Source organism: Ascaphus truei, chromosome 8, assembly GCF_040206685.1.
Source record: "Ascaphus truei isolate aAscTru1 chromosome 8, aAscTru1.hap1, whole genome shotgun sequence".
Classification (NCBI taxonomy): Eukaryota; Metazoa; Chordata; class Amphibia; order Anura; family Ascaphidae; genus Ascaphus; species Ascaphus truei.
Genome location: NC_134490.1, coordinates 42,023,191 through 42,042,828, shown reverse-complemented (window position 1 = coordinate 42,042,828; position 19,638 = coordinate 42,023,191). Strand labels below are relative to the sequence as shown.

Sequence of the window (19,638 nt, the reverse complement as noted above, 5' to 3'; positions counted from 1 at the left end):
CACGCACCATTCACACATATACACACCATACAATAGGCAAGCTCTGTACACATACAAACGCACAAGTTATACATATGTACACACATAAGAAACACATAACACACACGATAACAGACTAAATACACGCGCCAGATGCACACAGCATGCATCAACAAACACTATATAAATACATGCACATCACATACACACATGCTATGCATGCTGTAAATACTGTATGTGCACACAGAACATATATGCACAATATACATACAAATGTAACACACTTTATTGCACCCAATGGCAATACGTGTGTCATACTGTATGTACACACACACACACACACACACACACACACACACACACACACACACACACACACACACACACACACACACACACACACACACACACACACACACACACACACACTATATATATATGTATATATATGTGTGTGTACATACAGTATGACACATGTATTTCCATTGAGTGCAATAAAGTGTGTTACATTTGTATATTATACATTTGTATATTTGTATATTTGTATAATCTCAAATGGAAATATTACTGTGTGCTCATTTGCATGTCTTAGACAGGTCTGCAACCCTGCCTTTCGCCATTATCACCCTGCACACAGTGCTTCCACTGCAGCAAGGATATATATATATATATCTATATCGTTTTTGTATATAAAAGTCGCAGTCTATTGGACAGAAGCATAGGAGAAAAGACTGTCATGGTAGGGACTGCCTCCAGCTCTGTTGGAGCCTACTGCGACTGGAGGCACTGTCCCCAATGAAAATAACCTGAGGATCACCTAAAGCCTGTCCTGTTCCCCACAACATCACGGAAGCTCATCTCTCCTGGGCCCTCACAGGTAAAAAGCACCACACGGACCTATAGCCTAGGCAAAATCTCACAGGGTGTTAGCAGTGATGGGAAAATATTAAATGCGCCCCATGTAGACCATTTGGACCTGTAATTCTGTCATTCCTGGCAGTTATACAAAGAAGGCTGCATATAGTTAGTGATTGTAAACTGCAGCCTCAGAAGGATGCTGTATCTAATACAATATACTGCTGCGACACACTTTATTCGAGCAAATACCCAGTATGTACCTGGCAGATACCTGGAATGCGCCGCTCCTCACCTCAGACAAGCCCCGTTGCGTTTGCCTTCCCAGCCATGGTTCATGCCTGGCTGACGGGCGGCTGATCTGTTAAATGATAATGATTAGGATTTAATAGGCTGCAATGCTTCGCGTGTCTACCAGATGGCATAAATTCATGAATTGTAATGCAGTATATATATATATATACTGTGCAGTATTGCAGCCAGCGGGAATAAAATGCTTCAATCCCTGCCTGGAAAATAACGCAATGCACTCGGGCAGAAAACAGTCACAAACCTCAATACACCCGAGTATACCCGAATTCGTGGGACTAGCCGAGCTCGAATAAAGTGTGTCGCCAGTGTATTGGCAAGCTGCAGTGGATGAGGCGGAAGGATTTTCCAATGCTGCAGTGTCTGCCTCATGTATGTAGTGTGTGTCTGTGTGTGTGTTTGTGTGTGTCCCCGTCTCCGTTAGCAATAAAGCTTTGGGGGGAAAAAATGCAGCTTAGCTTTTAAAAAACTGGAGCCACAGTCACACAGAGTTATATCGAATCCGCGTTATAGCGGATCGTGCTATAATGGGGTTAAGCTGTATTTGTTAATTTTTATTTTTTTGGTTGCCCATTGACTGCCAATGTGTTTATCTATGCCCCTATACGGCTTAGGACTATAGATAAATATAGTGACAAGCAATGCATTTTTTGGCCAATGCTTGTTTTTATTTCATTGATATGTATTTTTGTTGAATGTTTTTTTTTTTTTTTTTTTTTGGTGCTTGCTTTTTTTATTCTGGTTTTATATACATATATACATATACAAGCGAAAAGAAAAAGAAGCCCAGAAATATAGCACTCTAGTATACCATAGGAGATTTCAAAAATACAAATTTGTATTTTTGAAATCTCATATGGTATACTAGAGTGCTATATTTCTGCCCATGTAGCACCACTGACATACTACTTAGTATATATATATATATGCTGTCAGTTTTTTGGTTACCTTTATTATGTAGTCTTGTGGATGCGGGGTTCGCTCTCTCTCTTAGCATATATACATATACACACACACAATACCTTTTTGCAAGAAATCAGGAGACAGCACTCAGGTAATGTAGATATAAAGTATAAAGTATCTATTGATGGTAAGACAAGGCACAATATACCGACGTTTCGGTCGCCAAATGGGACCTTTCTCAAGGAAGTGAAACTAAACGTCGGTTTATTGTGCCTTGTCTTACCATCAATACATACTTTATATCTACATTACCTGAGTGCTGTCTCCTGATTTCGTGAAAAAACGGTATTGTTTCTTTATACCTTATTTATGGGACATGCACCTACCTGCATATGCTTACCTTTGGAGTGGCGGCTGTCACACACACACAAACACGCACGCACACACAGACACACAGACACACACACACACACACACACACACACACACATACATATATTGACAATTGAATTTTGTATCTTGATTTCTACATTACATATCAATTTAATTGCTTTACCTGAGTGCTGTCTGCTGATTTCTTGTGAACGGTATCAATCGGTCGCAATGTATAATGGTGTATATATACACACACACATATATATATACACACACATATATACATATATATAATGGTGTTTATATACACACACACACATATATATATATATATATCTTGTGGCAATATCCCTCGTTAGCCAAGCTCTGCACAGACGTATATGTTCCTTCATGAACTATATCCTGGGACTTTCTCTTGCCCCATATCCGTGAGCAGCACTGCTAAATAGATCTATCGAAAATATATCTAACTCAGAACCAAAATGGATCATCCACTTTTTCTTAGCCACTCGATGCTACATTGCGACTGCCTGAAAGCATTAACTGCGGTGTCTTATGAACAGAGAAAAAATGACCAACTTCCTTAATGACACACAGAATAAATTACAAGCTATAGTATATAGAGCCCATGGTGTTGCTATGTCGATGGTCCAGATTTCGACAGATCACTATTATAAATATAGCATACTGTATGCACTCTATACACCTTCACGCTTAGTTTTAGTCTTCTGGCTGACTGCCTTCCCTTCACTGTTGCTTGTTGTCTATTTTGTGCATCATATTGTATTACATATCTATATGAATTCATGTGGTGTAGAAGTTCAAGCGCAAATAATAGCTTGAATAGAAAAATGTGATATACTGTATCTACAATACGAAAAGCGATAAAAGTGCAGTTAAAATGTATTTGCAAACAAAATAGAGTGTCTGGAAGACGTCTGTGGTCCAATCAAAGTGCAGATAAGTATACTGTATATAATGACAAATATATTACAACCAATAAAGAGATGCCACTGTGGTAAGGTATGGTGTATCCCAACATCAAATAGATATAGCATGCAGGTGGCACAAAGCTCCCAGGTTATAAAAAGAAACAAAAAAGACAAATATAGCACAATACATCACGGTTAAAACTTGTATGTGAATTAAATAGGGGCAATCTGACTCACATCTTTTCGCTGTTTGCGAACTTTCAAAGGGATTCTATCCCGATACCCCTGAGGAAGCTCGCAAAGAGTGAAATGCGTTGGGCTAAGCAGTGCTATGGACCTCCGTGTAGCTGGGTGAATGACACTGAAGTTTTCTGCATAGATCGGAAGCTCCAACTCACTGATCCCGTCCCTGGTCGTGATGTCATCACATGGTGACAGACTCGCAAACGGCAGGTTAGCGAGTGTGGAGACTGTTCTACATGTAATCTGGTGTTCTATTCTGTTTAACTCAGTTGGTGATCTAAAAGCGCTAATTATCTGTGAATATGTGAATCTGATCCTACCGCTCATTCTTTTTTTAAATATGTGTGTGTGTGTGTGTGTTGTTACACTTTTTTTGCCCTTTATCTTTAATCCACATACATAGAAGTCCTGCAACAAAACATCTGAAGAACAACTGCATCAAGAGTTTTATACAGTACTTCATGCTTGCTTTTATTCTACACCACGTGAGTGGGATCTTCCCTATTTTTGATCCACATACAAGCTTTAGCCTTGATATATCGCAGTATATTTTTTCTTTTTTGTTTCCTTTTATATCCTGGGAGCTTTGCTTTCTGTCACATGCTGCCTATAGAAATTGATTTACCTGTGCTGTGATCAACCAAAAAGCAATTATTACCCCTTATTTTTTGTTTCTGTAATCCCCACCAACCCTTGTTTAAATAACTTAAAACCAAGTTAATAAAATTAAACAAAAACTAGGTATCAGATATTTGTAAAAAGGACATTAATCACTCAGATGTTACCCCTTAAACATGTCACTGCCATTAGTACACATTTATCCAATGATAGACTTACCCCATAAACATGTCACTGCTACAAGTACACTTTAACCTTTGCACAGTCAAGTAGAGGAAAGAGATAGTTGTAGCTTTACATCTGCCCTTGCTTTTCTGCTTACTGCAATATTTTATAACAGCATCATTTGTGACATTAGGAGCCATTTCATGAGTTTACCAATGGAGGAGGCAGCGTCGCAGAAAATGAAGTGGTCTGGCCAGTGGTGAACTCCAGCGGACCAGTTAAATTTGGGTGGATAAAGGGGGTCTTGGTAAGTTACCAAAGCCTTGAAGATAGTACGGAATGGTATGACATTAAGCACTACACTGCATCAAGTTAGCTACAATATTGACTTAATACATAGACCTTTTTGTTAATGCTTGATCCTAAAATAAGTGGGACCACTTTCTCAAACAACTGAGACTGCCTTTCCAAATGAGTGAGACTATCTTCCAATTAGTGATACTGACTTCTAGAGAGTTAGACTTTCGGTAATTGAAACTGCCTTCCAATGAGTCAGACTGACTTCCAGTTACAGTAGTAACACTTTCAGTAAGCGAGACTGCCTTCTTACATGAGTGAGAGACTGCATTCCAAATGTGTGAGACTGCCCCCTTCCTCGTGGGTGAGACTGTCTTCCACTGAGTGAAATGTTCAGTAAGTGAGACTGCGTTTGAAATGAGCGAGACAGCTTTCCAATAAGTGATACTACAAATGAGTAAAACTACCTTCCAATGAGTGAGACTTTCAGTAAGTGAGTTAGTGTTCCTAAATTAATGAGACACTCCAGATGAGTGAGACTGCCTTCCAATGAGTGATACATATGGTATACAACTGTCGTCCAGTGAATAACACTGTCTTTACTATGAGTAATACTCACTTCAAAAGAGTAAGACTGCCATCCAGTGAGTGAGACATCCAACAAGTGAAACTTGCTAGGTCCACGTACTGTATCACTCCCAGACTTTGAACACTTTAGAGATCTCCCATAATGATATCTTGACATACAGTAATGCTGTGAATGAACTGTTTCTCATTTAAGTGATCTGTCCATACAGGTGAGATGTTTGCTGAATATCTGGGGGGTCATGCTTTTCATGAGGATGTCCTGGATAGTGGGCCACGCTGGTATAGGTGAGACCATGCTACTTTCCATAATGTGTCTGAGCTTCCAGATACTGTCTAACCAGCTTATGTTCTAAATATTAAAAAATTTCAACAAAAAATGGCTATAGAACACCAAGTGAAATACCTGCAGAAGAATAAATAATCCTATGCAGATACAGTGAAATAGCTAACGCTCAGATACCTAGTAGTAACAATGCATATATATATATATATATATATATATATATATATATATATATATATATATATATATATATATATTCTGCATCAAAAAGGAGTCCTTAGAAATATCCAATAAATAAAAAATATATAAAAAAAAACAGTCCAATGTCAGTCACCAAAAGCAGGTAAGTGTTGCTGCTCCCTTCACTGGATCCAACCCTTGGGTCCCGAACAAAACTACAGAAAAACAAAAGAAGGAAAGAGCACAACAGATAGTGTACCCTGTAATTTAATGACATAATAATAAACGGTTAAAAACACTTACAGACATCCGCCATAGGTGCGCACGATAACAGAAATAAAGTCCCACTCCAGCAAACGCCGCAGTCGTGATTCTTTCTCCCGGTCTGCACTGACAGCTCCAATGCTCCTCTCTCCACGGCCGGATCGATCCTGCGGCGTTTGCTGGAGTTGGACTACACAGGCAGCTTATGTTCTATCAGACAGGAGGAAGAATTGGTAGACATCTGTGTATTAAGCTACAAGATGGCACACTATTACATTATGGCCCATATTTACTAAGAGGTGCTATGCCGTAAGACTTCGTGCGACCCCAGAAGACACCTTGTAGCCCATTCAAGTGATTGAGCCATAAGGTGTCTAATATGGCAGGAAGCTGTTTTATGGAATAGAACTGCTTACTAAATATTGCCCTAAAAGTGCAACCCCCTCCAAAAACCTTTTGAAAACAATTGAAAGCAGCTTTACTGTACATCCTGCTTGTTTTTTTTATTTATATTTTACTTGAACCAGATATTTTACCTCTGTGTTTCCGCTCTTCGGCACAGGGCTTTGTGTATATACGTTAACCTCAGGGGAAATAACGCCTGTTGGGGATTTTGATAACATCTCATTATTAACACTGATTTAACAGACCTCTGTGGATCTGGGCCCTTGTATATAAACTAAACTTATTTCAAACTAAAACTAAGGTAGGGTGACCAGATTTTAAAAAGTAAAAACCGGGACACAATAATTTTTTTTATATAAAACAAATTACATCATGTAAAAATAAATATTATAATGGTAATTATCTAATGGATTCCCCATTTATGCTGTATTATTAATTATCTCTCTCCCCTTCCCCCAGTCTCTCACTCTCACTCTCTCCTAGCCCCAGTCTTTCTCTCTTCCCCTTCCCCCTGTCTCTCTCTTTCCCTCCCCCAGTTTCTCTCTCCCCCAGTGTCTCTCTCCATCCCTCCCTTCCTCTCCCCCAGTCTCTTTCGCCCTCCCCGCAGACACTCTCCTTCGCCAGTGTCAATCTCCATCCCTTCCTACCTCTCCCCCAATTTCTCTCCCCCTGTATCTTTCTCTCTCCACCTCCCCCCCCAATGTGTCTCTCTCCCCACCCCCTCAATTGGATAAAACACACACATGGTCTGTCTATATCTCTCTTTTCCCCTCAGTCTCCCTCTCTCTCCCCCCCAGTCTCCCTCTCTCTCTCTGCCCCCAGTCTTTTTCTCCATAGTCTCTCTCTCTCCCTAATCTCTCTCTCTCCCTCCCCCATTCTTTTTCTCTCCCCCTCTGGCTCCGTCTCCCTGTCCCCCTGTCTTTCTCCCAACCCCTTATCTCTATCCCCACCCCACCAGTCTCTTTCTCTCCCTCTCCCTCCGCCCAGTATCTCCCTCTTTATCCTCCCACTCTCTGTCTTCCCCTCCCCCAGTTTCTCTATCTCCCCATCTCTCTCCATCCCTCCCTACCTCTTCCCCAGTTTCTCTCCCCCATTATCTCCCTCCACCCTCCCTGTGTGTTTCTCTCTCCCACCCACTGTCTCTCCTCCCATACCCCCCCAGTTGGATAAAACACACACACACACACACACACAGTCTTTTTATCTCTCCTCCAATCTCTCCCTCTCCCACCCCAGCACTCTCTCTCTCTCCCCTGCAGTGCCTCTCTCTCCCCAGCAGTACCTCTCTCCCCCCAGCACTACCTCTCTCTGAGCCCCGTCGCGCCGGCAGTAGAAGCTCGGCGGTGTGGGGCAGAGAAAGGAAGAGGCTTATAGGCAGCTGAGAGTCGGGGCCCGGCCGCGACCAGCAGCAGAGCCTGGCTAGAGGTCGGGGGAACTGTGCAGCGCTGGCCTGGCCCCCCCAGCCAGCGGACCCGGGACACGAACCCTGGCAGACACCCCCCTTTTGGCAGCCCTGCACCCCCCAAATACATGCAAGCCCTTCTGTCCTGTTCCCTGTATGGGGTTTCCCTTTCCCATACTGTAGTTCCCTTAGCCCTAGTTGCTATTTTGTATCTCCCCGTCTGCCTGTTGCCTAGCAACTGCTGCACTGGCTCTGATTTTGGTTTCTTCCCGGACCCCTGGCTGTTGGTTTTTCCCTGCTATATTTCCTGCATGTGAGGTCATATCCCCGTCCTCTTTCAGCCAGCAGCCATCATGAGCCATCACCTTACGTATCCCCTGGTAAAGTTAATGTAATTGACCTTTCCCTGATATTTGCTACCTTCCAAGTCTCCCCCCCTTTTTTGTTAGTGTTGTATTACAACAAACTTTACAGAAGATATTGCTACCTTCCAAGTCTCCCCCCCCTTTTTTGTTAGTGTTGTATTACAACAAACTTTACAGAAGATAAAGAAGGACTCTGTGTGCATCAACAGGGAATGAATTAAGCTGCCTGCCTCTACTCCCTTGCCACATTGAGCTTGGGACAGAACACCCTCCAAATACATTACATTTAAACCCCCATCCCCCCCAAAAATACAGAAAACCAAAACATCCCCAAATAAAGAAAAAAAATACAGACTTGCCTACCTTGGAGATGGTCTGGCCTTGCCCCATCTGTGGGCCTCCCTCACTGACACTGACACTGTCCCATGCCGAACCTCTGACTCTCGTGCGTGCCAGGTTTCTCATGTCAGTGTGCACCGGAAGCTGGTCTGGGCCCAGCTTCTGGCACGCGCCGAGTCAGAGGCACGTGTCATTGTCAGTGCGGTAGGCCCGCAGCTGAGGGGAGCCCGGCGGCTAAGAGAGCACCGGCTGCCAGGCAAAGAAGTTGGGCCCGGCCAGAGGCCAACTTGCAGCACCCGCCGGCCGTGCCCTTCGCAGCCACCGGGCCTGGGACACTTGTCCCGGCTCCTCCCCCCCCCTGTCGGCGGGCCTGCTCATATTACTCCAAACAAAAGCTCTCTAACTCCTCCTGTTGCTCTTTTTTTATCCGCTCTCTATAACCTCTCTCAATAACATCTCCTACAGCTCTTCCTAACTGTTCCCTACAGCTCATCCTATTGCTCCATATAACCAATCCCTATACCGCATCCTATTACTTCCTACCATTGCTCCTCTTATTGTTTCCTAAAACCGCTCCCTATAAATCCTCCTATTGCTCCATATAACTGCTCCCTTTAACTCCTACTATTGCTCTATTTAACCTCGCTCCATTAACCTCTTCTATCGGTTTTTATAACCACTCCGTATAACTCCTCTTCTTGCTCCATATAACTACTCCCTATAAATTGTCCTATTGCTCCATATAACCCCACTTATAGTTATTTGCTCTGTTTTACAATGCTTGTGACAGGGTTAATCTTTTTGACATGTAGCCCCCTCTTTTTTTGCTGTAGGTCTAACAGTTTTGATTATCCTAATGGCCACCGTGGTGACATTTATAACAGGGTTATCCACATCAGCGATTGCAACAAACGGCTTTGTGAGAGGAGGTAATTTCCATTTGTGGTTTCCATAACGAATACTGAACCCATCACTGCTTCAAGGCTTTGGGCATGTGAAATGATGATGGTCCATGCAGCATAAATACAATTTGCTTTAAATTGATTGCTGAACTGAGATTGTTTACACAAGCTTATGAACTCTGTCGCTCTCTCCTTTACACTGTATATTTTTTGTCATTTAGATTTCCAGAGGCTAGTGGTTTTAGCCTACTCTAGATGTTTCACCACAGTTACAACCAGTGATGAAAGTAGATTTGTATTCTTACAGGTATTCGCTCAGGCATTTAAAACATTGGAGGTGGGGACTTGGGTGTCTCATCAGGGCAGCCAACAGCTTTCCCAGGACCATGGACTGGAGTTTCCAGCAGGCTCCCCCCCCCCCTCCTTGTCAGCGGTCTTGCGAGCCACCCCTTACCCCCTCTTTCACATCTCCTCGCTTTCACCCCCTTGTATTTCTCTCCCCCTCTTCTCTCACTCTTCTCCCCTCTTTCTCTCACTCCCCCCCCTCTCTCACTCTCCCACCTGCCCCCCTGCAATCACTCAATGACCTCCCTCATCTCTCCTCCCCCTCATTCCCCCTCCCCCTCATTCCCCCCCCCCCCCACACAATTCCACACAACCTCCCCCCCCCCGATATCCATACAATTCCCCCATCACATTACACATAATATAATAATACCCCTACAATATAATACCCTCCCCCCACAATACCCCTGTAGGAGATGTGCACAGAGGGTAAAATACTGGAGAGAATTTTTAGGGGAAAATAAGCGTAGGCTTTATTAGCCAGCAGCTTTAAACAGAAAACAGCTTTGTATCAGTAAGTTTAGAGCAGAAAATAACAACCAGGCCTAACACACCATGTAGGGGACTGACTAACACTTCAGCAGTCCATATCTTAGGGCTGGAAGGCTAGACCTCTTACCAACCTTTGACGCAAGTCCAAAGAGAGGTACCTGTAGGCAGGGTGCTCTCCACGTCAGTCCAGGGTCTGTGGGGTGATCCCTATGTCGGGTTCCAGGGACCAGTGTTGCCTGGAACAGAGTCTCTCTCTGTGTGCTAGAGATTCCCTGCAGTCTCTGCAGCAGGCATTTAAGTCTGAGCTTATAGTGCCGGCGACAGCGACATCGCGTGAAAACAAATGCATTGCCGCTGTTGCATGCGCTTCTAGTATGCGTGACGCGACGGAGCGACAGCTTGGTCGCGATTGCTGGAAGTCATCTCAATTTGATTTCTCCAGCGACCATAGCCTGACGTCGCCGTCGCCGGTACTATAAGCGTAGCCAAATGAACCATCTTCCTGCTGGACTCACCAGCTAAAGACGCTTTATTTTTTAAGCCTTTTAGACAGCGGAAAGGGCCCGTGTCAACCCCCATCACAATACCCCCCCCACAATAATTACCCTCCATAATTACTCCTCCACAATAATACACCCCACAATAATATACCCCCAACAATAGTCACAGTATAATTATACCCCCACAATATAATACCCCCCCCATTAGGCACACAATACCCCCTCACAGTAAAATACCCCCCCCCCACAATATCCACAATATAACAATCCCACAATACACATAATACCCCTCCACAAAATGCAAACAATAATAGACACACACACTTAGCTTCGGGAAGTTAGGCCCCGGAGGGAGAGGGAGTCAGGAGAGAGGCCCACAGCAGCTGGGGAGACCTGGGGCAGAGGCCTGGTAGCCAGAAGCAGAAATTAGGCCTGTCCTCCACCCAGGCCCCCCGCAGCCCGTCAGAGGCGCTGCTTCTGACTACCTCTATCCCTGCTCTCTCTCTATCTCCCGGCCCCTCTGTGTATCTCCCCATTGCCGTCAGTGATGTAGGATGCCCTTATATGGGCATATCCATATATGGACATATCTATATTAGGACATCCATGTCACTGACCGAGCCGGCAGGGGGGCACTGAGAGAGAGGCAGACACGGAGAAAGGCACAGAGAGAGCGGTTATTTTTCTAAATCCCCTAATAATTCATACCGGTATGTAGTACAACTACTTTTTGTTTTACTGATATTGCGTACTGGACCATACCGGCCTACTTTCAGCACTGGTTGCACCCTAATTAACACCCTCATTACCCCTCCATATAACTAATCCTTAACTCTTCCTACTGCTCTATACTGTATAATCCTTTTAACTCCTAACATGTCCTTGCTACATGGTCCCTGTTCCGTGTGTTCCAGATAGACTGTGAGCTCTGGGTGTGACATTCCTCCTCTGATTTGTGGTCTCTCCCCAGGTGGTGCCTATTATCTAATCTCCCGCAGCCTGGGCCCCGAGTTTGGAGGCTCCATTGGCCTAATTTTTGCATTTGCCAATGCAGTGGCTGTTGCTATGTATGTTGTCGGCTTTGCAGAGACTGTCAGCGACCTCTTGGCTGTGAGTATGTTAGAGATGGTTGAAATTAACAAAAACACTCCATTTAGCACAGGATCTGTTTATAAAAATATTTTACCAGGAAGTAATACATTGAGAGTTACCTCTCATTTTCAAGTATGTTGTGTTTGCTACTGTAGGTGCTGCATCCCAGCTAAACACACACTGCCTCCTGTATCATCCAACACATACACACAAATATCCAGACACAGCAATCAGCATAAGCACAGACTACATAAACACAACGACCCCTTCCCCCAAACACACTCAGACTCTTATTAAGCACATACACAGAGACACACACACACACAATGTCCCCCTCATCTAAACACACACAAAACTCACACACAGATCTCCATGTAACACACACATGCAAGCCCTCTATCAAACACACAAAGTTCCTCAAACACATACACATTGCATGTGCCACTTCAATCTCTAACATCCTAGTATTACATCTACAACAGAAGTACAACTCCCATAAACCCTTGCTGCTTATGAATGGAATTGGTGGAGGAGCCGAAGCAGTCTGGTGGTGGCATGGACCTTTAGATCCAGTTTCACTATGGAATCCAGCCCCCACCAAAGTTGTTGGATGGGCTTGCCTGAGGAAGAGGATGCGACCCGAAATGTTACCACTGTATACCTGCTCCTGATATCATTTACATACAGAAGCAATTTTTGCAACAACTTTTGCCTGTGTCTCCCCTTCTTTACTTCTTTGGTATTTTACTGGGACCCAGAACTGGAACACTGAACCAAAGGTGGAGTTAAGCACCAGGATTAACCATATTAAGTATTCTTAAGCATTAGAGTGCCACTATAAACTCTCTTACAAAGTTGTTGAGTCTGATATGGTCTGGGGGTTTTGCTCCTGTCTTTGATATGAATACTAGAAAAAGAAAAAGCGACTATGTCCTGCACACCCCAAAAATATATTAGTATTTATATTGTGACAACTTGGCCACGTTGCAGGATCTTTGCTCTCACATTGAAGGCAGGAAGCATAACAATCTGTTTATTCTTAAAGGCCCAAAAAAACAACAATAAAACAAAATGCCTATCTCCTTTCTAAGCACTAACACAGTACACATCTTGCCCCTAACTATCCTGGACAGCTTGATGATTCACAGACAGTGCAACAAAAGCAGACTAAATTGTCCTTGCTTTAGGCTCCTGAGGTAAGTCCATCTCCTGTGCCAGGCACATCCTCTGGGTGGCTTGACCTCCTCCTGGCTAACCTCGTTCATGGTTGCAGAGTCCTGCAGCTCCCAGGTACACCCTTCTTGGCAGTCCCCATAGCCTCTTGACCTGTCTTTGCATGTTCTGTAACAGGTAGCACTGACAGGGAGCAACTTCCTGCCTTTTAAAGCCCTGCTCAGGAGCCAATTGTCCACATCCTAGCACAGCATACATCTAGGATGTGATCTGCCTGCCTCATAGTGAGAAAGTGAACCCTTCACACCCACTACTGTACCCTATCTTCAGGCGCATCCTCAATCTGAGCCCCTTAAGGTAATCCTTTTCAGGAGATGCGAAGACCTATAGTCGCCATTAGACATTGAGATGTGTGCTGTTTTGGGGCGACAGCTCTTGAAACACATCAATGTCCCTGTCGGAGAATTCCGACTTCAATTTCTTCCTTTGTTTCTTCTTTGACTTCCAGTCAAGAAAGTACTTGAACGCTGTTTTAATTCTGTGTCTTTGACACTACTGTATAGGACTGTTTTCTAGTCTTCCAGCGAAACCCGTTGATCTGATTCTCTTTACTTTTATGTCGCGGCAAAGAGCGGTGAGAATTGGAACTGTTCAAGGCCAGCGTTGAACGTTGTCGCTTCTGCTTTCCAATCTTTGAACATTACAACTCTAAACCTCCTTACTTCAATGTCTTTTCTCAAGACAATTTTCACTCTTACCAATAATTCTTGATTTCCCCTTTGGGGCAATTATCGGGTACTCAGGAGGTGAAGTACAGAGGCTTCCTACCTCATTATCAGTTCGTGACCCAATAAGTAGTCGTGGTTGAAAAAGACACTGGTGACAAAGTCCTTGTAGCCTGTGTATTCAAACAGTGTCTCTTCAAGTGTCTTTCACCATGATGTGCTAAGCTTCTTCAGGCCTGCGGAGGACTTCTTGTTCAAGCTCACCTCGCCATTTCTCCAACCCTTTTTTACAGGCTTCACAACGCGTCGTGCGATTTCCTCTTCCCTGTCACTAGCGTGATAATCTGCATCTTACTCAGTACCATTAATCTCCAACACCTCAACATTGACGGAGTTCTCATCAACTCTGAATGTGCCCCGTTGCATCTTTCCTTGGCAGTCAGCAGACTTGTAGTCTTGGGCTTCTCTTTCACGGTGCGTAAATTTATTCAGATAAAATCACCACTGGACAAACAGTGAAACCCTTCTCAGCGTGAGATAGCAGATCTGTTTGTCTCATTCTATTCACAGACTGAATCTTTATAGCAGGTAAGAAATGTGGATTGGCAAAGGACTGCAGCGTCCAAAAAGCACCCTCAGCTCACCAGATGTCAAAGATTAAAAACGTTTATTGAACTACATAAAAATTAAAAAAGGACAAACACAGGACAAAGGACAAAGGACAAAGGACAAAGACAGGTGGCCAAGACACCACAGGAGAGAGACGTACTGCAGCAGAGCTCCGTCCCAAAGGACTAAATAAGGGGGAAAAAGTGGAAAAAAATAAATTGAGAAATAACTGCACGGAGGCCAGATTTGCTAGGGGAAGAAGCCCTCTTTGATCGGTGGGACCCGGTTTCTCACGAATTGGAGCTGAGGTCTTGTAAACAGATATTGAAGAAGACGGGCCCAGATGGAGAACAGCTGCTGAGGAGAGGTGGGGAGAGGCTCAGCGGAGAGAGTGAGTCTGTCTTTCCCCTGTACTTTACTGTACTTTGCTGCCCGTACAAACTGCTGCCTAACAAAGTAATAAATAAATAAATAAAAACGGGGAGCTGCTGGGATTCCTCGACAGCTGGAGGCTTATCTCCCTCATCTCCCTCTGCGCCTGACACTAACAAGATGGCGACCGGAACCGCGCGGGACTTTTGAATTTCAGCGGTTGAAGAGAAGGGCTTGGTGGAGACAGAGTGAGTGGATCCTTTCCCCACCCCTGTACTTTCCTGCCCGTATATATCGCTGCAGAGCCGCTAGACCCTGTAACCCAGTAACAATTAAATAAATAAATAAACTCCCTCATCTCCCTCTGTGCCCGACATTAACTAAGATGGCCGCTGGAGCCGCGCGGGACTGCTGAAACTGCTGAAACTGCAGCTGAAATTCGGCGGTTAAGAAGAAAGGGCTGACGACTGGGAGAGGCAAAAGAAAGAAGCAAAAAAGTGCCCAGAGAGCAAGAGAGACTCACCTGCACCTAGAGAGTGAATGACAAGTGCTCAGGAGAACTGCAACCTCAGTGTCCCTACAGTAAAAATTTCCAAAATGGCCGCTGGACAAAATTAAAGGAACCCTGCACTCAGTCAAACTAATAAACAAAGACTTTTAAAAAAAAAAAAAAAGGGAAAAAGAAAAATAAGTACACAAGCACACAAACACATAAAATAAAATTATCTGACCCATCTAAGAACAATACCAATACTGGCCAGGTGGATCCCCCCCCCCCCCCCTGTCAAATGTCCACAACAAACAGACATGAAACCCCAAAGCAAAGAATTAAAAAATACAATATAGGAGGACTTCCGGTAACGATGCCGCACATGGATACATAGATGGAGAGCTCCTGACCCCCTGAAGTCTAATATAACATAATAGAGGTTACTGGACCCCAAAACGCTCCTGAAATATAAATATAAGTAATATAAGTAAATAATAGGAGAAGCACACAAGATATGGCTAATCGCTCGAAGAAACAGGCGCAGCAAAGCGTCTCTAGCTACTTCCCGACAAGTCAGAGACCCGCAGGGAACTGTGGCCTACTCCAAGATGGAGACGCATCAAACTCGCGGGAAGGGCCTAGCGGTGCGACTGACAATGAAGGTGTGAATAGGGAAATAAATAAGGCATATCTTGAAGACTTGTTTACCAGGATGAGACAAGGCTTCCAGGACGATCTCTCTAAAGCAGTGCATACCCTGCAAACTGACATGAATCGCCTCTCACAACGCACAGACACTATTAAAAATAAAATGGACAATCTGGAACATGCCCAATCATCTGTAGAAGATGAAATTAACAGAATGCAGTTCGAAATACGGGCACTCAATGAACAAGCGGAAGAACAGGAGAACCGCGACCGCAGACAAAACGTTCGGATCAGATATATCCCAGAGACGGTTGACACGGACCTGCTTCGCCCATATCTGCTAGATCTGTTTAAGGATTTGGTCCCAGGCCTTACTCTCGACAAGATGGAGATGGACCGTGCCCACAGAGCTTTGGGGCCAAGGTCTGCAGATCCCAGAAGAACAAGAGATGTCATAGTTAAATTGCACCACTACCTGACAAAGGAGGCGATCCTGAAGGCCAGCAGGGAGAGGGGCACAGTGCAGTTTCAGAACACTAAAATTGAAATATACAGTGACCTCTCAAAAAAAACCATTGACAGACGGAGAGAGCTAAAGCCTTTGACTCAAAAACTAAAAGACAACAACGTAAAATATCGCTGGGGTTTTCCCTTTAAAATTGTGGTAAATAAGGGAGGCAAATTCCATACGCTCTCCTATCCTGAGGACTGCACGCGGTTCCTACGAGGCCTGGGTCTGACGCAAGCTGGAGAAGAGGATGACGCTGGAGATGCGGAGGATACAGAGCGCCAACACCAGCAGTCAAGACCACAGCGAGCATCACAAAGGATCGCCACACAGAGGGCCCCAGCAGAGGAGGAGTAGGGAATCCCCCCCACTCATCTCATCCGCAGTACACATAAGAGGAGCACTTGCCTGGCCTGCTGACATGTGGAGCTCCAAGAAGATGCAGTTAACTTGTTATACATTTTCTTGTTAATGTATTTGCCTTTTAACTAGGTCCATTTTCTTGTTAATGTATTTGCCTTTTAACTAAGTCCAGATGACCACATGACTAATCACAGGGGGTCCGGGGTGTATCCGGGTGTGTCCATGGACGGAGCGTCCCGAGAGGTTCTCAAGGGGCACTATGCCCTACACTCCCCCATCCTTAGAGTGATGGGGGTACCCATGACGGGGCGTACATATCGCCCACTCATTCTCTTTTTCTTTTTCTTCCTTTCTATCACCCCCCCATTATTCCCTACCTACCTCCCCCAGCCCACACTAAACAGAGACAAAACCCAGCTGAGCCGAAAGGAAAGACAAGACATTGAGATTACACAAAGCAACTACGCTGATCACAAGAGGAGCTCCGAAGGCAAGTCCCCCCTCCATCGTGGGAAAATGGAGGGAAAGGTAAGACGCAATACACATGCCAATACCATAAATGTCTCTTAAAACAACACTTAAATTAATATCCTTAAATGTTAGAGGGTTAAATTCAAACATTAAAAGAAAACTTGCCCTCCAAGAGTTCAAAAAAACAAAAGGCGACATACTGTTTTTACAGGAAACGCATTTCAATACTACGACCCCCCCAAACACTTTCCAGAGGGTTTACCCACAGGCGTACTATGCGTCATGCCCCACAAAAAAAAGAGGGGTAGCAGTCTTATTTAAGCATACGGTCAAATTCTTGTTAAAACAAGAGAATGCTGACCCAGAAGGGAGATACATTATTCTCCAAGGTACACTGTCGGGAGTGGATGTCACTCTTGTTAACATTTATGCCCCAAACGAAGGCCAACCCAAATTCTTAAGAGATCTATGTGACCTTATCAACCCCCAAACTCGAACTACATTGTTATTAGCAGGAGATTTAAATATGATAGCAATGCCGGAACTAGATAGAACAAATCCCTCAGGGACTCCACATCCCCGTGTCACGGAAAAGAATGCCAGAGAATTTAGACAGATAATGAAGGAGTTCTCCCTGACAGACATTTGGAGGGCCCAGCACCAGGGGCAGAGGGACTACTCCTATTTCTCTCCCCCACACCAAACCTACTCAAGGATTGATTATTTTCTGGGTACTAAAGACATCTTCCAGGCAACCTCCCAGTCAGACATAGGATCAATATCTTGGTCGGATCACGCCCCGGTCTCGCTGACACTCTCCCTCCCCTTCTATAGAACTAACCAATATAATTGGAAACTGAATGATTCTCTGTTAAACCAAGTAGATGTAGAAATAGAGATTAAACAAAAACTCAGAGAATACTTCACGCTGAATAAGGGCTCTGTAGAGTCACCAGCAATGTTATGGGAAGCCCATAAGGCGACAATCAGAGGGAATATCATCTCCATAGCATCACATAAGAAAAAAATAAAGCAAAAACTCTATAATGAGCTAGTGGAGAAAGTCCAACTTTTGGAGCAGAAACATAAAACTAATCCCTCGAAAAATCTATTCAAATTGCTAGATAAAACTAGATCTGAACTTAAGCAGACCCAAATGGATGAAGTGGAGAGGGCGTTACGGTGGACCAAACAAAAATATTATGATAAAGGTAATAAAGCCGACCGATTACTCGCTTCCAAATTGCGCGGTATGAGAGCTAAATCCCAAATAACAGCTATTTTGACAAAATCAGGTACGAAGACACATTGTGAGACGCAAATAGCGAACGAATTTTCGGACTATTATAACAAACTATATAACCTAAATTTTCCCAAAAATAAATCATCAGATGCAGAGGCTATCTATACATACTTGGAGGCGTGTAAACTTCCGACACTTTCGGAAAGTAACCTCTCAGACCTAAATAAAGAAATCTCTCTAGAAGAATTGATAGATGCAATTGCCCAATTAAAACCCAACAAAACGCCAGGCCCAGATGGATTCTCCAATCAATACTACAAAAAATTTAAGGCGGTCCTGGCCCCGTATCTACTCGATATGTTTAATGCGTTTCTGGAAGGAACAGTCATCCCACCATCTATGTCTAAAGCTAATTTAGCAATCATACCAAAGGAGGGGAGAGACCCACTACAGTGTGGTAACTATCGTCCCATAGCCCTCCTTAATTCGGATCTAAAACTGTTCAGCAAAATTCTGGCAAATAGATTGACCCCCATACTCCCAAGCCTGATACATATAGATCAAGTCGGGTTTATTTCCGGCAGACAGGCCTCAGACAATACTAGAAAAATTATAGATATAATCGACCATGTACATCTCTCATCCACAAAGGCCATCCTGTTGAGCTTGGATGCGGAAAAAGCATTCGACAGGATTAGGTGGGATTTCCTAGACCAAACCCTACTTAAATATGGATTTCAGGGCCCATATCTAGAAGGTGTAAGAGCCCTATACAGATCTCCCACGGCTATAGTGAAACTCCCAGGAGGAGACTCAAACCCTATAAACATAAAGAATGGTACTCGACAGGGATGTCCCTTGTCTCCGCTTCTGTTTGCTCTCTCTATTGAACCCTTGGCAGCAACAATTAGAGACGAAAAAAACATAAATGGAATTGTAATAGGAGAGACAAACTACAAAATATCCCTATTTGCCGACGACATTATCCTAACTATAGCCAACCCCTTGATTTCACTCCCGAATTTACATTCACAACTAGATAAATTTAGCAAAATATCGGGATATAAAATCAACATGGATAAGTCGGAAGCATTGAACCTAACCCTATCGGATTCTGAAATCAAATTATTACACGCAAATTTTAAATATAAGTGGAACTCCACAAAGATCAAATACTTAGGAATCCAAATAACAAGGGAGTAT

General features: G+C 43.9%; 1 protein-coding gene across 2 annotated transcripts in view; it reads left to right on the top strand.

Annotated features, from left to right (window-relative positions):
- LOC142501593 (solute carrier family 12 member 2-like) overlaps nucleotides 1-19,638 on the top strand; it is a 155,114-nt gene that overhangs the window by 44,608 nt on the left and 90,868 nt on the right. For both annotated transcript variants that reach the window (XM_075611663.1, XM_075611662.1), the window contains 4 exons: nucleotides 4,573-4,686; nucleotides 5,474-5,549; nucleotides 9,336-9,431; nucleotides 11,712-11,851. In XM_075611663.1, the coding sequence (XP_075467778.1) occupies nucleotides 5,504-5,549; nucleotides 9,336-9,431; nucleotides 11,712-11,851 (282 nt within the window). In that variant the 5' untranslated portion in view covers nucleotides 4,573-4,686; nucleotides 5,474-5,503. The remainder of the gene's footprint in view (nucleotides 1-4,572; nucleotides 4,687-5,473; nucleotides 5,550-9,335; nucleotides 9,432-11,711; nucleotides 11,852-19,638) is intronic.